Source organism: Alosa sapidissima, chromosome 10 (genome assembly GCF_018492685.1).
Source record: "Alosa sapidissima isolate fAloSap1 chromosome 10, fAloSap1.pri, whole genome shotgun sequence".
Classification (NCBI taxonomy): domain Eukaryota; kingdom Metazoa; phylum Chordata; class Actinopteri; order Clupeiformes; family Clupeidae; genus Alosa; species Alosa sapidissima.
This window is the reverse complement of record NC_055966.1, coordinates 5,716,373-5,737,336: the sequence shown is the minus strand read 5'-3', so window position 1 is coordinate 5,737,336 and position 20,964 is coordinate 5,716,373. Positions and strand designations below refer to the sequence as shown.

The 20,964-nt window shown below is 43.6% G+C and overlaps 2 protein-coding genes across 4 annotated transcripts in view; both read left to right on the top strand.

The window, feature by feature from the left end:
* prkcg (protein kinase C, gamma) overlaps positions 1-2,325 on the top strand; it is a 23,215-nt gene extending 20,890 nt beyond the window's left edge. Inside the window, exon 17 of the mRNA XM_042105833.1 lies at positions 2,152-2,325. Within this exon, the coding sequence (XP_041961767.1) occupies positions 2,152-2,313 (162 nt within the window). The 3' untranslated portion in view covers positions 2,314-2,325. The remainder of the gene's footprint in view (positions 1-2,151) is intronic.
* An 823-nt stretch (positions 2,326-3,148) lies between these two features.
* Positions 3,149-19,722, top strand: cacng7b (calcium channel, voltage-dependent, gamma subunit 7b). Of its 3 annotated transcripts, XM_042105839.1 has the most exons (7): positions 6,413-6,689; positions 7,506-7,649; positions 11,770-11,965; positions 12,151-12,237; positions 13,611-13,751; positions 15,358-15,503; positions 18,339-19,722. In XM_042105839.1, exons 2-7 carry the CDS (start codon positions 7,632-7,634, stop codon positions 18,798-18,800), a joined length of 1,050 nt encoding a protein of 349 aa, XP_041961773.1. In that variant the 5' UTR covers positions 6,413-6,689; positions 7,506-7,631; the 3' UTR covers positions 18,801-19,722. The 3 variants fall into 3 exon arrangements, with proteins under 3 accessions (XP_041961776.1, XP_041961773.1, XP_041961775.1); XM_042105842.1 differs by lacking the exons at positions 6,413-6,689; positions 7,506-7,649 and adding an exon at positions 3,149-3,251; XM_042105841.1 differs by lacking the exon at positions 7,506-7,649.
* Positions 19,723-20,964: the final 1,242 nt, after the last annotated feature.

The window sequence follows — 20,964 nt, the reverse complement described above, 5'->3', positions numbered from 1 at the left end:
CACACACACACACACACACACACACACACACACACACAAACACACACACACACACACACAAACACACAAACACACACACACACACACACACACACACACACAAACACACACACACACACACACACACACACACACACACACACACAGACACACACACACACACACACACACACACAGATATAAAAGGCCCCTTCATCTGTGCTTCTGCATCCCCATCCCCTGTGTTCTGCCTGCTGGGCTGCTGTGGGTGTGTGTCACTGCTCTCTCACCACTGTTCATTCTACTTCACACTTTCTTGCCTTTTGCACCATCGCGCTCACCACAGTGTGTCTCCTGTGCCGTCCATGAAATATTCATCTCCATCTCTGCTCAAGATGCCTGTACATGTATGTGTGTGTGTGTGTGTGTGTGTGTGTGTGTGTGTGTGTGTGTGTGTGTGTGTGTGTGTGTGTGTGTGTGAGGGTGGGAGTGAAGGAGGGGGCCTTGTGTGTCTGCATCAGTGGGCATGACACCGTGGAAAGACAACGGTGTCAAAACAAGGCCCCACTTCACTGACCCCTGGGCCCGGCCCCTCTCATCCCGTATGCAGATGCATGCAGCACTTAGGCGGCCGCGCCGCTGCCCATATGTGTGGCGTGTGGACGGCCTGTGGCAGCCGCTGCTGGTGGGTCAGTCCATTAGCCAAACGGCAGCCAGGGCCACTGCCACATCACTGACACACTACATGTGGAGACACGACACAGCACCAGATGTGATATGGGTCTCAACTCTGGGGGCATGCATTTGTGTGTGTGTGTGTGAGTGTGTGTGTGTGTGTGTATCTACATATGTAAACGTACATATGTGACATGGTTGAAACATAAAGGTCTTAGAACTGATGCATTATTGAGAGCTCTAGTGTAAAATACTACATACTGTAGATAGAATAGAAATAAATACAATACAATAGAACAAAATAGATCTAAATAAATATATACTGTAGATAAATAGATAGATATATAGATAGATAGATAGATGAAATGACAGAGACAGAGAGGCTGTGCTCTTTTCTATGAGTATCACTCTCTTTCACTCTGTCAAGTCAAGTCAAGTCAAGTTTATTTATATAGCACATTTCATACACAGAGGTCATTCAATGTGCTTTACATAAACAAAAGCAAACAGTAATAACAAATAAAAGCATAGAAGGGCAAAATAGTCAAAGAATAGTTCAAAAGGTAAAGATCATAATAAAAAGAAAATATAAAACGCACAAGGTAAAATCATTTAAAAATAAAGAATAATTAATACGCAAAAAAAACAAAGGCAAAAGTAGTAAAAAAGTAATAAAAGTAATAAAAGACAAGGTAGAATAATTTCCGAGGCAGATTTTCAGAATTTGTAACTCAGCGCAGTTATCAGAAAGCATCTAAGAACAGTTTGGTCTTTAAAACATGCTACAGTTGGGGCCTTTTTGATGTCATCCGAAAGTTTGTTCCAGAGCTGAGCCGCCTAGCAGCTAAAAGCTACTTCACCATGTTTAGTTCTAACAGTAGGTTTTACTAATAGGTTTTTCACCTGGGACCTGAGAGGACGAAGTGTGTAGGCTACTGCTGAAGCATGTCTGATAGGTATTTAGGTCCTGCTCCATTTACTGATTTATAAACAAGCAATAGTGCTTTATAGTCAATTCTGTGACTTACTGGAAGCCAGTGCAGGGACTTCGGAGTAATGTGGTCAGTTCTTTTAGTTTTTGTTAGAATCCTAGCTACTGCATTTTGTGTCACCTGAAGCTGTTTAATAGTCTTTTTAGGAAGGCCTGTGAACAGTCCATTGCAGTAATCAACCCTGCTGGAGATAAATGCATGAATGAATTTTTCTAAGTCATGTTTTGACATCAGCCCTCTAAGTTTGGCAATATTTTTGAGGTGGTAAAAAGCTGATTTAGTTATCGCTTTCATGTGGCTGTTAGATCACTGTCAATTAATACACCAAGATTTTTAACAGTATCCTTTGCCTTCAACCCTTTTGTGTCAAGGAGAGTGGCAACCCTAAGTCTTTCTTCCTTTTTACCAAATATAATTACTTCAGTTTTTTCTTTGTTCATCTGAAGAAAATGTTGAGACCTCCAGGTGTTGACTCTGTCTGTCCCTTCCTCTCTCTCCCCCACAGGGTGGGCGGAAAGGAGAAAACTTTGACAAGTTCTTCACGGGGACCTCTGCGACCTTGACGCCCTCTGACCCTGATGTCCTGGCTGCCATCGATCAGGACGACTTCCAGGGCTTCACTTACGTGAACCCCGAGTTTCCCTCCTCTCCCCTCACAGCAGTCTGACCCATCCTACCAGCGGCCATCTAATGATCTCAATAGTAACATCAAATAAGGCTAGATATAATAGCATTTTCAATCATGGTCAAAAGGACACTATTTCAAAAGCTGTTCCATCTGGATTGCAATGTGGCCATAACAGCAATGCTGTAAAAGCAAGCACAAACTGCTCACACTAAAACATTAATTTAAACAGATAAATTAATGAAATTACCTCGTCTTCTATTCACAGTGTGCTGTACTATAGTATGAGTGGAACAAATGGGTAGATGAGTTTTTTTAATCAGCTTTAATCATGTCATTTTTCCAGACAGTTGCATGCTGAAAGTAACCACAACACTCTATCAAAGTAGTTTCTAAAACACCATGAAAGTCATCATATAACATGCTAATTATTTGTTCTAAAATACAAAAATACAAGTATTTCATTACCCTTCATGTAATCTAAAATCAACACCTTAGTGTTGGTCTTCCAAAAGAGGACCTCTCCTGGACTAAAACATATTGTTTAGCTCTATCTGCTGTGTAATATATTGTGTTGAAGTTGAGCATGCATCAGCATTCAATAAAAAGCCAGCATAGTAATGTATCCCTCTACATCTACATATCTTTATACCTCTATATTCATTTGATATTTGCATAGCATTTTGGCCCATAATCCTTATTAAGGTGTTGATGTCATAAACCAGTGGCTTTAAAAGTTATGATATTACATTGTTATATTACAATTATATTACTGGAACTTTACCCTCTTATCAGAAGACTGTAGGAGAACTTGCAAAATCTGACTCAGTTCTGACCTGGAGTGACCCAGGCTGCTTGACCTGTGAGAGGGCTGACTTTGCATAAAGCGATAACACCGCCCACATGCATCTTAAGCCTGCTCACCCCCGCAGATGTCAAAGCATCAGTGACACAGCTAGATACCCCAAGTGACATCAGAGGTGAGGATAAACCTGCAGTACCCCACTACTGCTCCATCTCCATCAGAGTGCAACTGAGGAACTGTGCAACTCATATGAATTAATGTATTTGTTATTGTGTGTGTGTGTGTATATACGTATATATATATATATATATATACTGTATATATATATATATATATACATATATGGATGTGTGTCTGTGTGTGTCCATAGAGTATGTCTGTTACTGCCTGAGTCTATGCGTCCACAAAGCACAGCATGGCATACAGTAGTCTTTAAGAATGAATGAAACACATTGTATGATCTTGAATAACTGTTTTGTTTAATTTCTTTCTTTTGATAACATTTTAACTGACAGAATAACTAGACTGAATCATGTGTAAGTCTTTTCCATTCCAAATGTGCAGATGCACTTATTGTTATACCATTTGATTTACGGTGGGTTTATAATCAAGATCTCTCTGTATTGATCTCTGTACTGTGCATAATCGCCGCTACACTTCACTGTGGGCGACTGAACTATACTCTTGTAGGCTTTGAGCTGCAAATGGTGGACTGGTTAATGGCAAAAGTGGGCCACAGCAAGCCATGAATCTCACAGTGACAACTGGGGATCTATCTCTTTTACCCAGCGAAGCAGTATAGGAGTCAATCACTGGGCTGTGACCTCAAAAGTTAACTGTGTCATGAGAGAACTCAATTAATGCTCCTACCACACTGGAGAACAGAGGGGATGTAAAAAGATACAAGAACTCTTTGTTCTGCAGAGGAGAAAAAAAATCTTTAAGCCACTCTGGGTGATATAAGTGCTGAAGTTACAATAGACCTTTTAAATTAGGAAATGAAGGGCAGAGCATGTTTGCAGTGAAATGTGTCTTTCGTTTTTTCACTTTTTATTGGCATGCTTTTCAAGTGTCTGTCTCTCAGTGCAAATCCACTTCTTCAGTGACTAATCTAGGCACAAACCTACTTTACACATGAAATATGATCTCATGTGATCTTATTTCTAAACAAAGAGTTTCAGTGTTCAGTCCTTCTCTGTGAAGTTGTGTAAAGTGTCCAGAGATATGGCGACAAAATGATTACAAGACTTACGTCGGATTTATCTGTTTCATAATCGATGTGACAACAAATACCTATCTGCTTGCCAATCAGTATCCTGTTAACACTCAAGTACACAGTCCATTTACTATACCATGAACCTGAACAAGAAATAACTGCTGTGGTCTAAACTTCTGATGCTTACTCTTGTCTTGCTCCCCATGGGAAGGTCCAGGGTTGTTATTAATATGTTTCAAATTCAGACACACATTGATATTCCCCTGGCTTGTTACAGTAATTAAATTCTGTTGACTTGAGCAGGTTCTTGTTTGGCTGTCTCTAGTGTTTAATCATGCCCCATGCAGGGTGAAGCTGAATATCTACTGATGGGCAATAATGAGACGGTTTGCCCTTGTCAGTAGTTCAAAGCATCAAAAATACACAACTATTAATTATGTAATTAAAGTACATTGGAGCTAGTGGTCAAAAGCACATTTACACAATGGAGATGTTTAATGTATTTTATTTGAAATGACATCATATATAGATAGATACAGTACTCATATAGATAGATAAAAAAGAAAGACTGTGACGTTTACTTAAATAAGATAAATGTTTATCTTTATAGTGTGGTCATGTCATCTTTTGTGCCTGGCCCATGGGTTTCTGAAACAAAATAAAGAGAATCAGTTCTATTTCAAAATGAAGGGATGTTGTGCTTATTGTATTTGGATGGTGTGTCCACCCTCTAGGGCCTCCCCCATTCACAGTCCTGTTCTCCTTTGCATCTTCTTATGGGACTTTTTAATCTCTGCTGTAGGAGCCTTCTGTATCCCCACCTCTCTCTCTCTCTCTCTCTCTCTCTCTCTCTCTCTCCCTCTCTCTCTCTCTCTCTCTCTCTCTCTCTCTCTCCTCCCATCTCCCAAGATCTCCATTATTGCCACCTTCCTTCACTAGCACTAGAGCCATGTCCCTCTGGACGGTGGCGACATAACGACATAACCTCAGATAGCCTACCTATTACAATCTGATCCAACCTCCCTCCTCTAAGTCACCTCATCCCTCTCCTCTTTCCTTTGGCATCCTTCTCCCGGCCTCTGTCTCAAGATCATTTACATTCAATGACATCCATCTACAGATGTATCCATCCTTCACTTGTCAAGGATTGTAGTTGTTTATTGAGAATGTGTACAGCCTAAAGGAACTTTAGTTTCCATACACAACCCATGCCTATCCAGCCAATTACACTGTTGGGTGTTGGTTATTTGTAATGAATAAAGAAACACATTAAAAACAGATATGTAAAAGTGCTTTCCCCCAGCCACATGAATGGAAATGAAGAGGACTTGCTTTTGACACATCCTGACCCGCCTCTTCGCTCTACCTCTTTTTTTTTTTTCATTTTCTCTCCCTGAGGTCATAGTGTGCTGTGTGCTATTGATATCACTTCTAAAAATATAGGATTTCTCCGCCATGGATCTAAAAATAGGCCACGGGATGGAGAGATCACAGGAGAGGAGAGGAAGTGGAGGAGGGGGCAAGATGGAGAGAGAGAAAAAAAGAGAGCATGAAAATGAAGTACAGTACTATGCTGTATGATTAACATAAGCATCATAGCAGTGTCCATTTGTCCATTAGTACAAGCCTCTATGAGTTGACTGTGCCAGTGTCAGGAGGATATAGTCAGTGTCACAACAGTCTGAACTGCACACTTGTAACAGTGCCTGTCCGAATCTCTTGCTCTGTCTTACTTGACTCAGACACTTGCACCTGTCACTTTGATAAAGCACATGTGCAAGGCATTTAACGATTTATTACCACATACAGTATAACATATATTGTATATTTTAAATCACATAGAATACTCTTGATTTTTTCATATGTCTCCCTGTCTGCCAAACATGTATTTTTTACCGTTATCAGGCCCTTGAATGTTCACTCTGCTGCTTTGATTTTTGTGATGTCTTGCCCCTGAACAGCTCTGTCACTCTCTGACAAATTCTACTTGACAAATCAGCTACAAGTAGTCCACCCCCGCACCCCCCAGCAGCAGTTATTGGTAGGCTAGGTGTGTCCTTACCTGCCACCACCACATATGTCACGGGGACAATATTTGCCTTCTATCTGAATAGCCTGTCTCTTCTTTTCATTCTGCGTGTCCTTGTGATAAAGACAGCACAGTCGACCAGTAATCCGCAGTGCCGAAAGAGACAGAGCGAGAGAGGGACAGAGAAGCGAAGGGGGCGTGAGGGTGAACACACGTGAGACAGGCGAAGAGAGATCGAGAGAGGGAGAGAGAGGGGGAGAGAGAGACAGTGGGAGAGAGCGAGAACTGCAAAATCTACCAAGCAGTCGTGGCGTGTGGTCGCCGACTACTCTGTCCGCCCGGTCCATTGTGTCGGCTCTACTGATAGGGTGAGTGGAACTCTTTTACAGGGTGCTTGAATACTGTTTACTTTAGAATCGTGTAAAGCTCCTTTAACTTTTCGACACAAGTGAAAACGTGTAAACATTTAAAACAGGCAACGAATGTACCTTATCCCCAGAACTCTGATGCCTCTGTGGTTTAAGTGATGCTACAACACGCGCGCCTAGACCTGCTCGTGTTGCATCTGGCGCGCGTTGTATGGTGACATGAAAACCAGTCTGTTTATTGTCGCTAAGGTTTTGAATGACAGTCTGTTATGTTTAAATCCGTTCCTCACTGTCTGATTCAGTTTAACTGTACAAACTGCAAGGGTACGCGTGTTGCAAGGTCGACTTGTGAAAGACGCTAACAAGTTTTGTGAGGGAAATAGGCATCTTGTCAACACAGTGGTGTGTTGGTCACTAGACAGTTTGGTTATCGGTGAACATTAATACACTCACAAACATTCACATCCATACTCTGACGTTCACCTTGACAGAGGGGATATGGTAGAATGGGTGCTGTAATTGGATTACTTGTTGAGGATAACAGTAAATTCAGAATATGCCGCTGGCATGTCGTTATAAGTGCATGTGTTGCGAAGACCTTTACTTGTGTTCGCATTTTACTGACAAATAGCAAGACAGGAAGATAGGGAGTTAGAGAGATATTCTGACTTATCTTCTTGTTAAATCTTATACATTGTGTGTACTATTTTTTTTTTATATGTGGGGCATTCAACAATGCCCACCTTCACATTCTATTTGATCTCTCTGTAGTTGCATCTCACATTCTCCAAAAGCTGTCTTCTTCTTTTCACTCAGCCTTGCATTCCAGGCATCCAGGGCTCCTCTCTGATCAGTGGGCAGCCTTGTCTGCTCCTGGGAGAGTCTGTGTGTGTGTGTGTGTGTGTGTGTGTGTGTGAGACACTCCGGTCTGCCACTCACATTATGCAACAACAGACAACTGTGAGCACTTAAGATTCTTCGTTGACTCCTCTGTGGTGCCCCCCTGTCCCCCTGTACGGTTGTGACCAGCGCATGCCTCTGAGTGTCCCCCTCTCCGAGTCTGTGCTGTGCTGTGACTGCCCTCTGGCTGTGCTCCGACACCTGTGTGACTCTGTCTCCATCAGGGCATCTGGTCTAGTGAAGATAATACATGCCAATGTGCTGTATTTCTTTTTCCACGTCGCTGCTCACTGTTGAAAACCCATTCGCCTGGTTTCTTTTTCTTTGAGTGAATCTTTGCTATCAAATCCTCTACCTTTCTGTTGACATCACCATTCTCAATCTAGTGCACAGAGGTTTTATAAAGAATTAAAATTCCTATATCAATTTTATCGAAAGACATTATCAGTGTGATGTCTCATAGGTGCAGTTTAGTCCGTATGTGCTGTGTGAACATTCTTAACTAATGGTACTTGTTGATACAGTAGCAATACTGGGGATCAGTCATTTAAGCTCCCAACTACATCATGGGGGACCTCATAAACCTCATGTCATTTCACCTGTCATCTCTTAGTCTTATCTCTTTAGTTAGCTTAATCGAAGTCCAATAATGGGAACAATTCTGGGAAATGGAAAGTTTTTACTGTTTTTCGTTCACTAATCTAAGTTATAAAGGGGCAGGAAAATGATAACAAAATGAATACTCTCAAACAGACCACTTAATTTACAGAAATGTTTAGAAACGTAATATTAAAACAATTCTTTCAATTATAAGGCACTTCTCAGTTTTGACAACAAAAACTACATATTGCATCTGAACTCTGACTTTATCAGTAGTGTTTACTGCCTTCCACAAGCAGGCATCCGGTCAGCACAGGGATGCTGGTTCCAGCGTGAACAGGCATACAATAGCAGACAGGTCCCAAACCAACTTGGCTGCCAGGCGTCTGACAACATTTTGGCAGAGGCTGTCTTCTTCATCTGTCTGTCAGTTATGTAACGATGTGCTAACTAAGAAGTTGCTGGTGCTCAGTCTCTGGCTGTCCAGACACCAAACCAAACAAATCCTGACCTTGCCCTAACCACTGTGACTGTCATTTTATGAACATTTCTACCATGTGCCGCCCTTTTCTCTCTCATTTGCTCTTGTCCTCCTCCCCTGCTCTGTCATTCCTCTCTATCTTCCTATCCTTTCTTTTCTGCGTTCCATTTTTCCTTCCTATCCTCTCTTTTGTTCTCCCCCCTCCCTTCTTCCATCCTCTTGCCTCCTTGCCCTCCTTTCCCTTCCTCTCTCTCTGTCTCTCCTCTGACTCTTCAGCCCTCCTCTGCTCTTCTTCTCTGTTCCTCTGTTCTTTCCTTCTCCTCCTTTCCTCTCCTCCTCTCCTCTGCTCCCCTGCTAAATGTGATCATCACACAGTGCGAGTGCTTAGGGTGCTGATCTGAGTCACCAGCACTGGGAGACAGACAAGAAATGACAGGCTGAAAACAAGACAAGACAAAAAATACCAGCGCGTACACACACATACGCATGCACACACCCACACAGACCGATACGCATAAACACACTCACACACACACACACACACACAAACACACATCGACATGCACACACATAAATCATAAATACACATACACACACACACACACACACACACACACACACACACACACACACACACACACACACACATAATATTATACACATAATATACTCATCCTAAAAACATATACACAGACATACACAGAGAGGGTACAGTTTGTTCCCGTGTTATAATTATTTAAAAAAGGACCATCCCTTCCTGATTCACAGTCATGCTGTTGACAGAAAGCATCTTGTCGTAGCCTACTGGCAGACTGATTTTAGTTCAGCAATTCAACAGATCTCAACCTTCTAACCCTCAAATTAGAATGAGTGACTAGACAGAAAGCAAAACCAGGGGCAAAACATGTTGACCCCAAATCTCCCTCATAACTGAAACTCTCGCTTAGCAAAGCCCTCTCCTACAACCGCCCAATGATGGCCTGTCTCAGACAAGCAGTGAATTTGAGTAATTAACAATTGATCAAACTTGTAATGAGTGGACCTAGATAGAGGGTGTGAGGGTCAGGACACGACACAGGGCACAGCACACCCCCAGCACAGTGTGTCTCTGACATGGCACCGTACTGTCCATGGTCACAGAGCAGTCAGCAGTCTGTATGGACCCAGAAGATGTGAAAGCGATTCCGTAAATGCTCATTGTAGTTTATGGAGTAGTAAACCCAGTCAATGTAAGTATCTCAGTCCTGTAATAATAATTTAAGAGAGTATAAATGATTACATAGAGAACAACAGCACTGTTTCAGCACCACTATTAAATAGAGGATTATATCACAATTGAGAATGATATGCTTCTGTGCTCTTGTTACATGGCACGTTTGGCAGGGTTTTAGGGCAAGGTTTTAAAATTATCCAATAAAGACAGAATATCAAATGATTGCAAATCTCTCTTTCTCTTTGTCTCTCTCTTTCTCATCTTATTCCTTCCGTTCTTTTATATTTCCGTCCGCCCGCCCTTATGCCTTCACTCAGAATAGCCTTCGTTCACTGTACATCTCTTTCATAATTCACTGCACAATAACTGTCTTCCATAGGACACTGCATGACCTGTGTAGCCGGCATGCTCAGCAACTCAGCCTGTTTAACCTCCAGCCATTCTCCAGCAAGGCTGCCATTTGCAGGCTCACTACAAGGAGTCTTTCAGCCGCGTATTGATTTGTAAGAATGGACAGGGGACCAGGTTCTGAGGGAGGCATGCCGGTGCGCCTGTCTGCACTTAGGTGCATGTGGGTCCATGTTGTGTGTGCAGTCATGTGCATGCATGTTAATTTGTGTGGGTTTTGTATGTAAAGATGTGCATGTGTTATATATGTGCACTCATACACGTGTGTGATGTGATGCGTGTGTGTGTGTGTGTGTGTGTGTGTGTGTGTCTGTGTGTGTGTGTGTATGAAAGACCAGTTGTGGGTAAATGAGTTCTGTGCTGTGAAGCAGACTTAAAGTCTGGGATCTCCGTGTGTGAGTCACTACTTGCTGAAGGAGAATGTGTTCGAAAGAACGGACTGTTCCCCTGTGTGTGTGCATGTGAGTGTGTGTGTGTGTGTGTGTGGCATGCATGTGTGTGTATGTGTGTGCGCACACACTTATATGTGTGTCCAAAACAGTTTGGTGCTCTTTGAATTGTCAGACATCATTTGATGATATCTCACCTTCTGCTCGACTGGCCATCACCATCCTTGCTGGGCGACCCTTGACCTTTTACGTGGTTGGCTGGGCTGACACCGACCCAGCAGGTGGAGCTAACTCTCAGTCAGTTGACCCCCCACCCACACACAAACACACACACACACACACACACACACACACACACACACACACACACACACACACACACACAGACTTCAAACAGCTCTTTGGTCTCCCTGTACACACCCCTCTAAGTTTCTGTCTTCATCTGTGAGTGCGTCCCTGGGTGTTGCGTCGTATCTTTCTTATCTCTCCCCTTTCTGTCCTGTCCTCCTGTCGGACTCTTCTCTCTCTGTTCTCATCTCTCTGTTCTTCACCACTCCCCTGACTCTCCTCCTCCTTTCACTCTCTCTTTCTTCACACACACACACACACACACACACACACACACACACACACACACACACACACACACACACACACACACACACACACACACACACACACACGCACGCACACACACACACCCCTCTTCCTGTTCAGTTAGCTCTTAATCCAAGCAATGAATACAATACTACAATCAAAACAATACTTACTGATGAGTTTACAAGCATTGCTGGCTTGTCACTGATGTGCCACCATCACAGAGAGCATTAACTGAGATATGCTACTAACACGTGTCGTATTTCTCTGTGTGTGTGTCTGTGGTGAACTATCCACTGCTTCTGTGCCAGTGTTGTCTCTCTGTGTGGCGTGGTGATCATTTGGTGATCATTAGCCATGTGGCTCATCACTGCATCTTAGGCATGGACTCGTCCCTCACTGGTGTCCCTGGTTGTTGACCTCACTGCTGTCTCCTAATGGTTTGTGCAGATGAGGCTGACCCTGTTGTTTTTCTCACCGCTGTCTCTGCAGATGAGCTCGTGCAGCAGCCGGGCTCTGACGCTGCTCTCCTCCGTGTTCGGGGCGTGCGGCCTGCTCCTGGTGGGCGTGGCCGTGTCCACCGACTACTGGCTGCTGATGGAGGAGGGCATCGTGCTCCAGCAAAACCAGACCATCGAGGTCAAGATGGCGCTGCACTCGGGCCTCTGGAGGACCTGCTTCATCGCCGGTCAGAAACACAGAGGGACGCACGTGTCCTTAACACACTCCTCATTCCTCACTCCTCATTCTTCGCTCTAGGGAAGCTGCAGTGGGAGCTTCTGGATCTTTCTATGAAGGTCTTACTTATGGCAGGTGCTATGGCAACATTAATGCCCCTCCCTCCTGCCTGTGCTTCCTCCTGCCCTCCCTCAGGTGCTGAGACGGGGAGGTGTGTCGCAGCAGAGTACTTTAATGAGCCTGAAATAGAAATCACAACCGAAAATACAGCAAACATTTTGAGTAAGTCAACTTTTTATATTTATCCACTTCACCCGTCATGACATATAAAGCTATTTTAAAAACCTTAATGACATGGTTCTTTAAATAACATGTGATCTGGGACCTTAACTTTCTAATGCTTTGTCACATTGATGACATTTAAAGACACTTTCTGGCAAAGTTGTACAAAAAACATTAGTATAAGTAAATAACTGTCAGAAATTCTCTGGGCAAGTATTTATGTGTATGATGCCAATGATCTGTTGAGATCTGTTCAAATGAACTTATCAGCACACAGATTGTTTACATGGATAGCGAAGAGGTCAAAAGTGTGAGCTACATCTAGTCTTAAACGTCAAACAGGGATGGGATGAATTGGCTGTTTTGACTGTATTGCTAGACAGGTACCACAACCCCAGCCCAACCCAGATGATGCGTTTCTCTCTGCCACTATTGCACTGATAAATATTAAGTGTACTGATGTAGGCATGTACCACAGGGACAGGTCATTTAGACTTATGGGTCACACTTTACTTGGATAGTCCGCCCACAGACTATCCACAGATGCTCAGATTATCAACAAACTGTCTGACATTCTGTAAGGTTAGGGGTTGGATGTGTTAAGGTGATGTTCAGTAATTGTTCAACAACAACTTTACATACTGAATTTGAATCTCAGCAGATGATCCAGTATACTATATATAGTGTGTTGTTTTCCAGTATACTATATATAGTGTGTTGTTTTCCAGTATACTATATATAGCGTGTTGTTTTCCAGTATACTATATATAGCGTGTTGTTTTCCAGTATACTACATATTGTGCAAAAACAATATGACGTATGACGTATTGACATTATGGTATTTCAGAATTACAGATGGATGGAAATTGAAATCAATTGTTTCTATTGTGCGCGTATTTAAGTGATGTCTATTTATACTTTCAAATGTCTAAAGTGTTTCAAGTTCAAAATGAATGTACCGGTATATTGAAATGAACATTTAATAAAAAGTATTCTGTGAAAAATAAGATCAACAGAAAAATGGAGAAACTCATGATAGAAATATAATACTGCTTAGTGTAGGCCTACATCATTTCATGTGTAACCAATCTCCTTGTCAGTTAAAACTGCTGTCATGGAACCTACATGTATGATCAATAGCTGCATTTGTGCAAACACACATACACACAAAAATGCACGCATGTACAAACACACGCGCACACACACGCACATGCACGCATGTACAAACACACGCACATGCACACATGTAAAAACACACGTACACACACACACACACACACTCACACACACACTCACACATACACATACACACACATGCACTCATATAGATGAAAACCTGTGTGTAACACTGTGCCGTCCCTGTGCTCTGCTAGAGATGGTGCGGACAGCCACTCCATTCCCCATGGTGTCCCTCCTCTTCGTCTTCACCGCCTTCGTCATTAGCAACATCGGACACATCCGCCCACAGCGCACCATCCTAGCCTTCGTCTCCGGAATCTTCTTCATCCTCTCAGGTATTACACAACCCTCTCCTCTGTCAGGATTTCACTTGCCTGCCAATCATTGTTCTTAAAATATACAGGATTTAGTCAATGACAGATACCATTTTAAAAATCTTTCTAAATGTTTTTTAGATTATTTTATTTTTAAAATAACATATACACAATAGCTATTTTTATTTATATATGAAGCACACATGGTGATTACATGGTTTTTACTGACATGGTCAAACAAGAAACTATGATGCCATGTGGTATCAGTGTGATTCTTATTTCCAGTTTTGTAACAACATTAATTATGAACATCTATCTGTACTTCTGTGCACTATTAATCCGACCTCTGAATTCAGGTTGCAAGATTGCATTCTGTCTTCTCTAATTATGCTACCTGTTTCATTTGCTACGAGTGAGCCATTTTCAGCCCATGCTAGAGTATTCCCCCTTGTCTGTTATGAAAGGGAAAGGCTTAATGGGGCTTGTGCTGTTGTGCGCCCTTTTCATCTGAGAAGACTCTTCCTGTAATGCACCATTCAGTCCACAAGGTGGCAGTACCCCTTCTCATATAAAACCATTTACAATACTGTAATAGGTGAAAGTGCTTAAATGCTAACTTTAGCCAGATTGTTTTTGGACTAGCCATGGATGGTGTTGATTGAAGTATATGATTTACTACGCCTATGTATGCCCCCTCGTCCTGCTGTGTTCTACTCTACCTGGGAGGAATGTGAGCTCAGAACAAGTGAGGTTGTCAGTAAAAAGCATAACTCCTGGCGGCTAACTCTCCTGTTGCTTATTATTTAAGCTCACTGTTGCTCACACAACTCAGCGGCTGCCTACTGCACTTGTTAATATTGCAGTTCAGTAGCACTGACAGCAGCTATGAACTCAGGCCCTGGGACATGGTGTAGTAGTTAATATTACAGTGATCTCTTCTTGTGAATTTACACAAGCAACCCCGTTCACCTCATCCCACCCAGCTGTCACTCTATCCATCTTTATTCCGGTTATTTCTCAGACAGTTATGCCTCCCAAACTTATTTTTCCCTCTCTTCCAACTTTCTACCTGTCATCTTAACACACAGACTGCATGTTTTTTTGATTTGCCCTCTTCCACAGAGAACCCCTTCATTTTTCCTCCATCTTGTCCATCTCCTGTGAGCCCAGCGCAGTCTGACATGGCCGTAGGCTGGGCCGGCGTGGCTGTAGTGTGTGCTGTTGTTTGACAGAGGCATGCTTTATGCATTTGGCTCCATGCTATGAATCCATCATGCACAGAGCCTCTCCACTAGAGGCCCACAGCCGCTGGTAGCACTTCTCACTTACGCTCGGCTGGGCCGCTCTCTCTCTCTCTCTCGCCCACCCGCCCGCTCGCTCTCACACTCTCTTTATCTCCCTCACAAGTACACACACTAGCACACGCGCTTCAGATTAATTATTTGTCAGTGCTCTTATCATTGTTTTGTAGAGGATGCTTCTGTCTTGTCTTGTGTATTCTCACTGAACTTAGCTCACTTGCTTACTCTGTTGCTCTCTGCTTTTCTCTGCCCCTACCCCCCATCTCTCTCTCTCTCTCTCTCTCCATCTCTCTCCCTCTCTCTCTCTCTCTCTCTCTCTCTCTCAGGGCTCAGTCTGGTGGTGGGCCTGGTGCTTTACATCTCCAGTATAAATGATGAGGTGATGAACAGGCCTCGGGAGCCTGAGCTCTTCTTCAACTACCGTTACGGCTGGTCCTTTGCCTTCGCTGCCAGCAGCTTCCTGCTCAAAGAGGTCAGAGGGCAGTGGGCAGGGGGCAGTAGCTTCATGTGGACACACAGGACATGGGACTCTATTGGTCTATTCCCATGTTCACTTTGAATAGTGAGTGTGTGTGATGGAGCAGGTTGGCCTGGGTGAGACACCAAAACCCGGCGTTGCAAGTCTGTTGCTTTGAATAGAAAAGTCTGCCAAGCTGTTTTGACAGAAAAAAATGTTTTGAAATTCTGCCATTTTAACATAGTTTGAGAGGGATAGGAATACTAAAGACAGGAGTGCCTTGTGTTTGACTCATGTCACGTCACATTAGCCCATGCATTATTATACCATATTTCACTGCTTGACTAAATGAAAAACACATACTGAGCATGTACACCGTCATAGTTCACGCTAACAATAAAGAATACGTTTAGTCTTCTTGATTTCTGACAGAAATGACGTTTTCTGCTAACATGATGCAGAAACACAACCACAGCCTTTGTTTGGTGACCAAAAGTGCAAATCATCTCCCTTATTTTCTTTGGTTATAGCTCATGATTCACATTAACTGTAGGCTATAACAGTAAGTGCATACTAAATATCTTTTCCCCAAAATGTTGTGCCGTCGCCACATTTGCTATAATGCCATTTACCTTCGTTTCTAGCCTACCAGTCGATCTCCTACACATTTTGCAAGTTCTGCACATCAAATGTAACTTGCAACAGCCTATGACATTCCTGACAGCACTATGCTATGAATGCATTATTTATGTTGTAAGAAATGGGAAAGAAATGAATGATAGACAGGTTGGTCCAATCACAAATTCCAACTTTAAACCACAGTAGTGCCCTCCACTAACATCAATGACATTGATATATTTGTGGAATAAAACTGGACAGGTCCTCGTGAGCTCTGATTAGTTTTGCTGTTTATTGTTAAACTGAGGTGTGAGCGCCAGACAGTGGAGGATGACACTTCGGCAGGATGACTTAGAAGGCAACCGGGACAATAGTGTGCACCTGCCCTCATTCTGAAGCAGCTGCGACTATAATTTTTTGGCGGTGGGCCGCCACCACAACATGTACATAGAGCTAACACAGTAACTGCAAGCAGTGAAGTAATTAAGAGCTTTTAACCTCACTCAGGCAGAAGGATGGGTGGACGTCTAGTTTGGCCCATTCAGTATGCATGAGCAGTGAAACAGCTGGTGCCTTAAGTTGGCCCAGCCAGTTCCATTTATTGTAGCTGAAGAACAGTGAAGACATGGCCACTGTTACTGCAGATGCCTCTTTGCTGCCGGTGCAGTTTGGAAGGTCAGGTTAACTCATCACATCCTCAACATGCATATGCACTTCCCTCAGAACCTCCTTAAGTGGACAGTGCTGACATCACTGAATATAAAATCAAATCACAGTACGTACTAACAACATAGGACTAACTAGCCATTACTGTGCTGCAGAATGTTAGAAGGTTTGAACTCCAAACTTTAGAGTATTTATTCAGCATTCTAAGAGTATTTATTCAGAATTCTAAGAGTATTTATTCAGTATTCTAAGAGTATTTATTCAGAATTCTAAGAGTATTTATTCAGTATTCTAAGACTGTAGCTAACTCCCACTCCCATTCACTCCCCTCATCATTTTCTCAGAAGCCTCTGGAGTCGATTTTAGACAGAGTTATGTGGTTCTGCTGACTTAGTCAACTCACTCATAATCCCATAATGACTGCACACCTGCAAGCCCCCCCCCCCCCCCCCCCTTTATCTCGTTTCCAGCGGATTTAGTGCTCTCTCCCTCACCTCGCTCGGTGGAGTGGACCGTGCGATTGAAGTACGGCCAGGCCCAGGAATAATTAAGGCGAAGCCTCGCTCTCTCTCTCACTCGCTGCAGCGCGCTGCGCCGGGGCCAAGGGCTGGAGAGAGAGCCTTGTTTCCCAGCCAGTCAGCCATTTTGCCTGCGTGCGTGCGTGCGTGCGTGCGTGCGAGCGAGCGGCAGTGGGGGCGCTCTGATGAAGTGCAGATCTGGCAGAATGGGAGTTTGAGCCCAAAAAACTCCACCAGTCCCCTGAGTCAGCAGGAGCCCAGCGCCGTCAGACTCCATCAGCCAGCCGTGGGTGGAAAGAGGCGCCCGCTTAACACGCACTTAACACACACACACACCACACAGACACACACACACACACACATACTGTATCCCCCTCAGTCACACGCTGATGCCCCTCGGTCATGTGGTGGAGGCTGGGGGAGAGAGTGGACTGGGGGCATGGATGGTTTCCTTGTGTGGGCTCTCAGGGCTGCTCAGTGACATGGCCTCAAATCAGACGTTGTGGGAGGGACCTCTGGGTGATGTGGCGATGTTCTCTCTGTCACAACTGGATAGAATATCATCTTCATGACTCCTCTCTCGCTTTGTCTTTTGATCTGTCGTCTTCTAGCGCTCTCTGTTCTCCCCTGCTTGAAATATCATTCTGATGCTCTCTCTCTCTCTCTCTCTCACACACACACACACACACACACACACACACACACACAGTCGTGCACATTTAGCCTTGGACACATCCTCCCTGTCAGCATTACTGCTCTAATGTGTAGCAATGTCCAAAGCCATTTGCCAGCGCCATGCTGTGCTTGCCTGATTTGACCTCATCCACAACCTCTTTTCTTCACTCATCTCCTCCCCTTTTTAGCTCATGCATCAAAGCCTCTTTTTCCTTCTCTTGTGTCTGTCACTGCCCCCCAGCCATACCCATCACACCGTAAATATCTTTTCACAGACGTCGACCTTTCACCTTTTGTTTTTCCCGCACTCTTACTTAACACTGCACATGCCTGTGAGATTAACCAAATCTGTCTTGCCTTTTTCTACCTATAGGGGGCAGGCGTGATGTCTGTGTATCTGTTCATGAAACGATATGCTGAAGAGGAGATGTACAGGCCCCACCCGGCTCTCTATCGCCCCCGCCTGTCGGAGTGCAGTGACTACAGCGGCCAATATCTGCACCCGGAGTCGTGGCCGCCCTCCCAGCATGTGCGCAGAGCCTCCGAGGTCTCCAGCGACATCTCCATACAGCTCAACCAGACGCCACCGCCGCCGCCCAAGAGCAACTCTCAGCAGGGAGGCCCGGGGATGGGGCCCTCCACCTCAGTGCCATCCTCCGGCTCCAGCTACCAGCTCAACTCCCCGGGCAGTGCCAACTACCCCCACTCCCACCCACTGCACCCTGGGCACGGGGGCCCCGGGGCTTCCCAGACCCTGCCCCTCTCCATGCCCCCCAACGCCGGGGGCCCACCCCACTACCACACGCACATGCGCATGGGCGCCTCCCCCTGCTAGCATGTGTGGTGCTGCAGAGACAGAGAGAGAGAGAGAGAGAATAGAGAATAGACTTTGGGGCAAAAAGAGAGAAGCCAAGAAAGAGATAGAGTTAGAGAGAAACATTAAGAGAAAAATAGAGGGAAAAAGAGAACAAAGAGTGGAAGGGTGAACAGGGGGGACAAAGAGAAGTGGACAAAGGACAGAGCCAGAGCAGGGTTACACATGGGAGACACTGAGGAGATGTATTGTTATGGGGGTGCACACTGGGGGAGATTGAGGAGGTAGAGAAAATAGATTAGGGGATAAAGCTCAGAGAAGTTCCTCTGCGCAGGACACAACTGCTGTAGAGAGATACTTGGCCCTGATATCACCCTGCAAGAGACTTTTGTTGCAAAAGACTGATGAACAAAACTGCATTCTATCGTAAAACACAAGGGACAGTGGTTTGATGTCCAGAGTAAATATAGATATCGATTGTGCATAAACTGTATATAAACATATTCATATGTTACTGTTTTAATTTCTTAAAGATTTATGAACATCCTAGTGCATTCATTTGAATAATTACTACTGTTACATGTAAGGCCAGGAATATGCAATCAGATTCATCCATTTTATGTAAAAGCCTCCACCACACTGCTAATGTTGTTAGTGCTGGAAACAACAGTAATTTAAAATATTTATGGTGTATTTCATACACATATACATGTATATACACAAGGATGAGATGACATTTCTACATGACTAGACTTGTACAAATTGAAACTGGAAATAAATCATTAATTTCTATAAATATGTTGATGAATTACAGGCTGTGTGTAATGAAAACTAGTACTAATACAAATATTGCATATCCACATTTTTGTACATCCACATTGTTATCATGGATGACACCTTTCCACAATGATTCACATGATTATACTGGAGAAAAAACAGAACAGTAAAAGGTAACAAAGTCCTTCTCGATGTGTAAATCATATAATGTTTTATATCTGATTTTTAATTAAAAAAATAAATAAATAAATAAAGCATGTGCATTCACGGGCATGCTTTTCAAAGAAGTGCCAACTGATAATTTTATGCAGCTTATTTAACTGGATCTGAATGTTATGCTGTGCACTTTAAGACCAGACACAAGGATTGCATTTGTAGGCCACTGTGATGTGAAGTGAGTCTTTGACTCTGGTCTGTCTGAGTAAAGAGTCAACATGAATTCTTCCGCCTAGTTACACAAGGACATTCTGCCGTATTCTCTCAGATTTTTATAAGAACAATTTCTCTTCTTATTAAATAAACAAATTTTGTAGAATATCTTCCTGAAAGAATATGTTTAAAACCTGAATTGGGGTGAAAATAATGACTGAGCTGTCATAGAGCATGAGATGGCATCCCCTAGCGGTCATTTTTAGTCTGCAACATATGTTCGCCTCTTTTGCGCCATCTAGTGGATATACACGGCTACTGCGCATAAAACGCTGTCCATGGTTCTGAAGCTGGTGTTTCACCCGTCAGTTGTGAATGCTGCAATATTTTTGTGTGAGCTGGTGTTTGATCCAGTGTCTTCGCCTCTAATAATCCTCTTGCAGCCATATGTATGCATATTATTCATATATAGACGTGTTTGCGTATAAATATTGTGTCTGTTTGCAGGAATAGGTGGGTGGGCTGTGATGGCTGGCTGTAGTGCTAACACCTGATCCCATTTCTGGCAGCCTTGCTGCTTATGATATCTGTGATGTTCTCCCTTTGACTGTGAGTTTATGAGATTAACACAGTCATACTCCCACCTCCTCCTGCTCTCCCTCTCTCTCACCTGATTTGACACTGTCTGTAGTAGATTACATCACGGTGCTCCTTTGAGTAAGTGAGTAAACATGTGTGAGTATATACTCTATACATGCATGTGTGTATGTGTGTGTGAATCTGTGGGTGTCTCTGTGTGTGTGTGTGTGTGTGTGCATGTGTGCGTATGCCTGTGTCTGGTTGTGTGTAGCAGGGTAATGTGCGCTTTGATGCAGTTCTTTGTGTTGACACTGAGTGGATATAGGCAGGGTTGACTCACTGCAGAGCTTTATTATAATGCAGTGCACACTGTGCTGAACTCCAGGCTGGAGAGAGAGAGAGAGGATGAGAGGGTGAGGGATGCGGAGAGCGAGCAGTGGAGTGCATTAGCCTGCCTGTG

Bases quoted from the DNA above. Each gene is read 5' to 3' on its own strand.
- cacng7b (XM_042105839.1), top strand. The intron at 13,752-15,357 runs GTATTACACAAC...TCTCTCTCTCAG, and splicing joins AATCTTCTTCATCCTCTCAG to GGCTCAGTCTGGTGGTGGGC. The intron at 15,504-18,338 runs GTCAGAGGGCAG...TTCTACCTATAG, and splicing joins GCAGCTTCCTGCTCAAAGAG to GGGGCAGGCGTGATGTCTGT.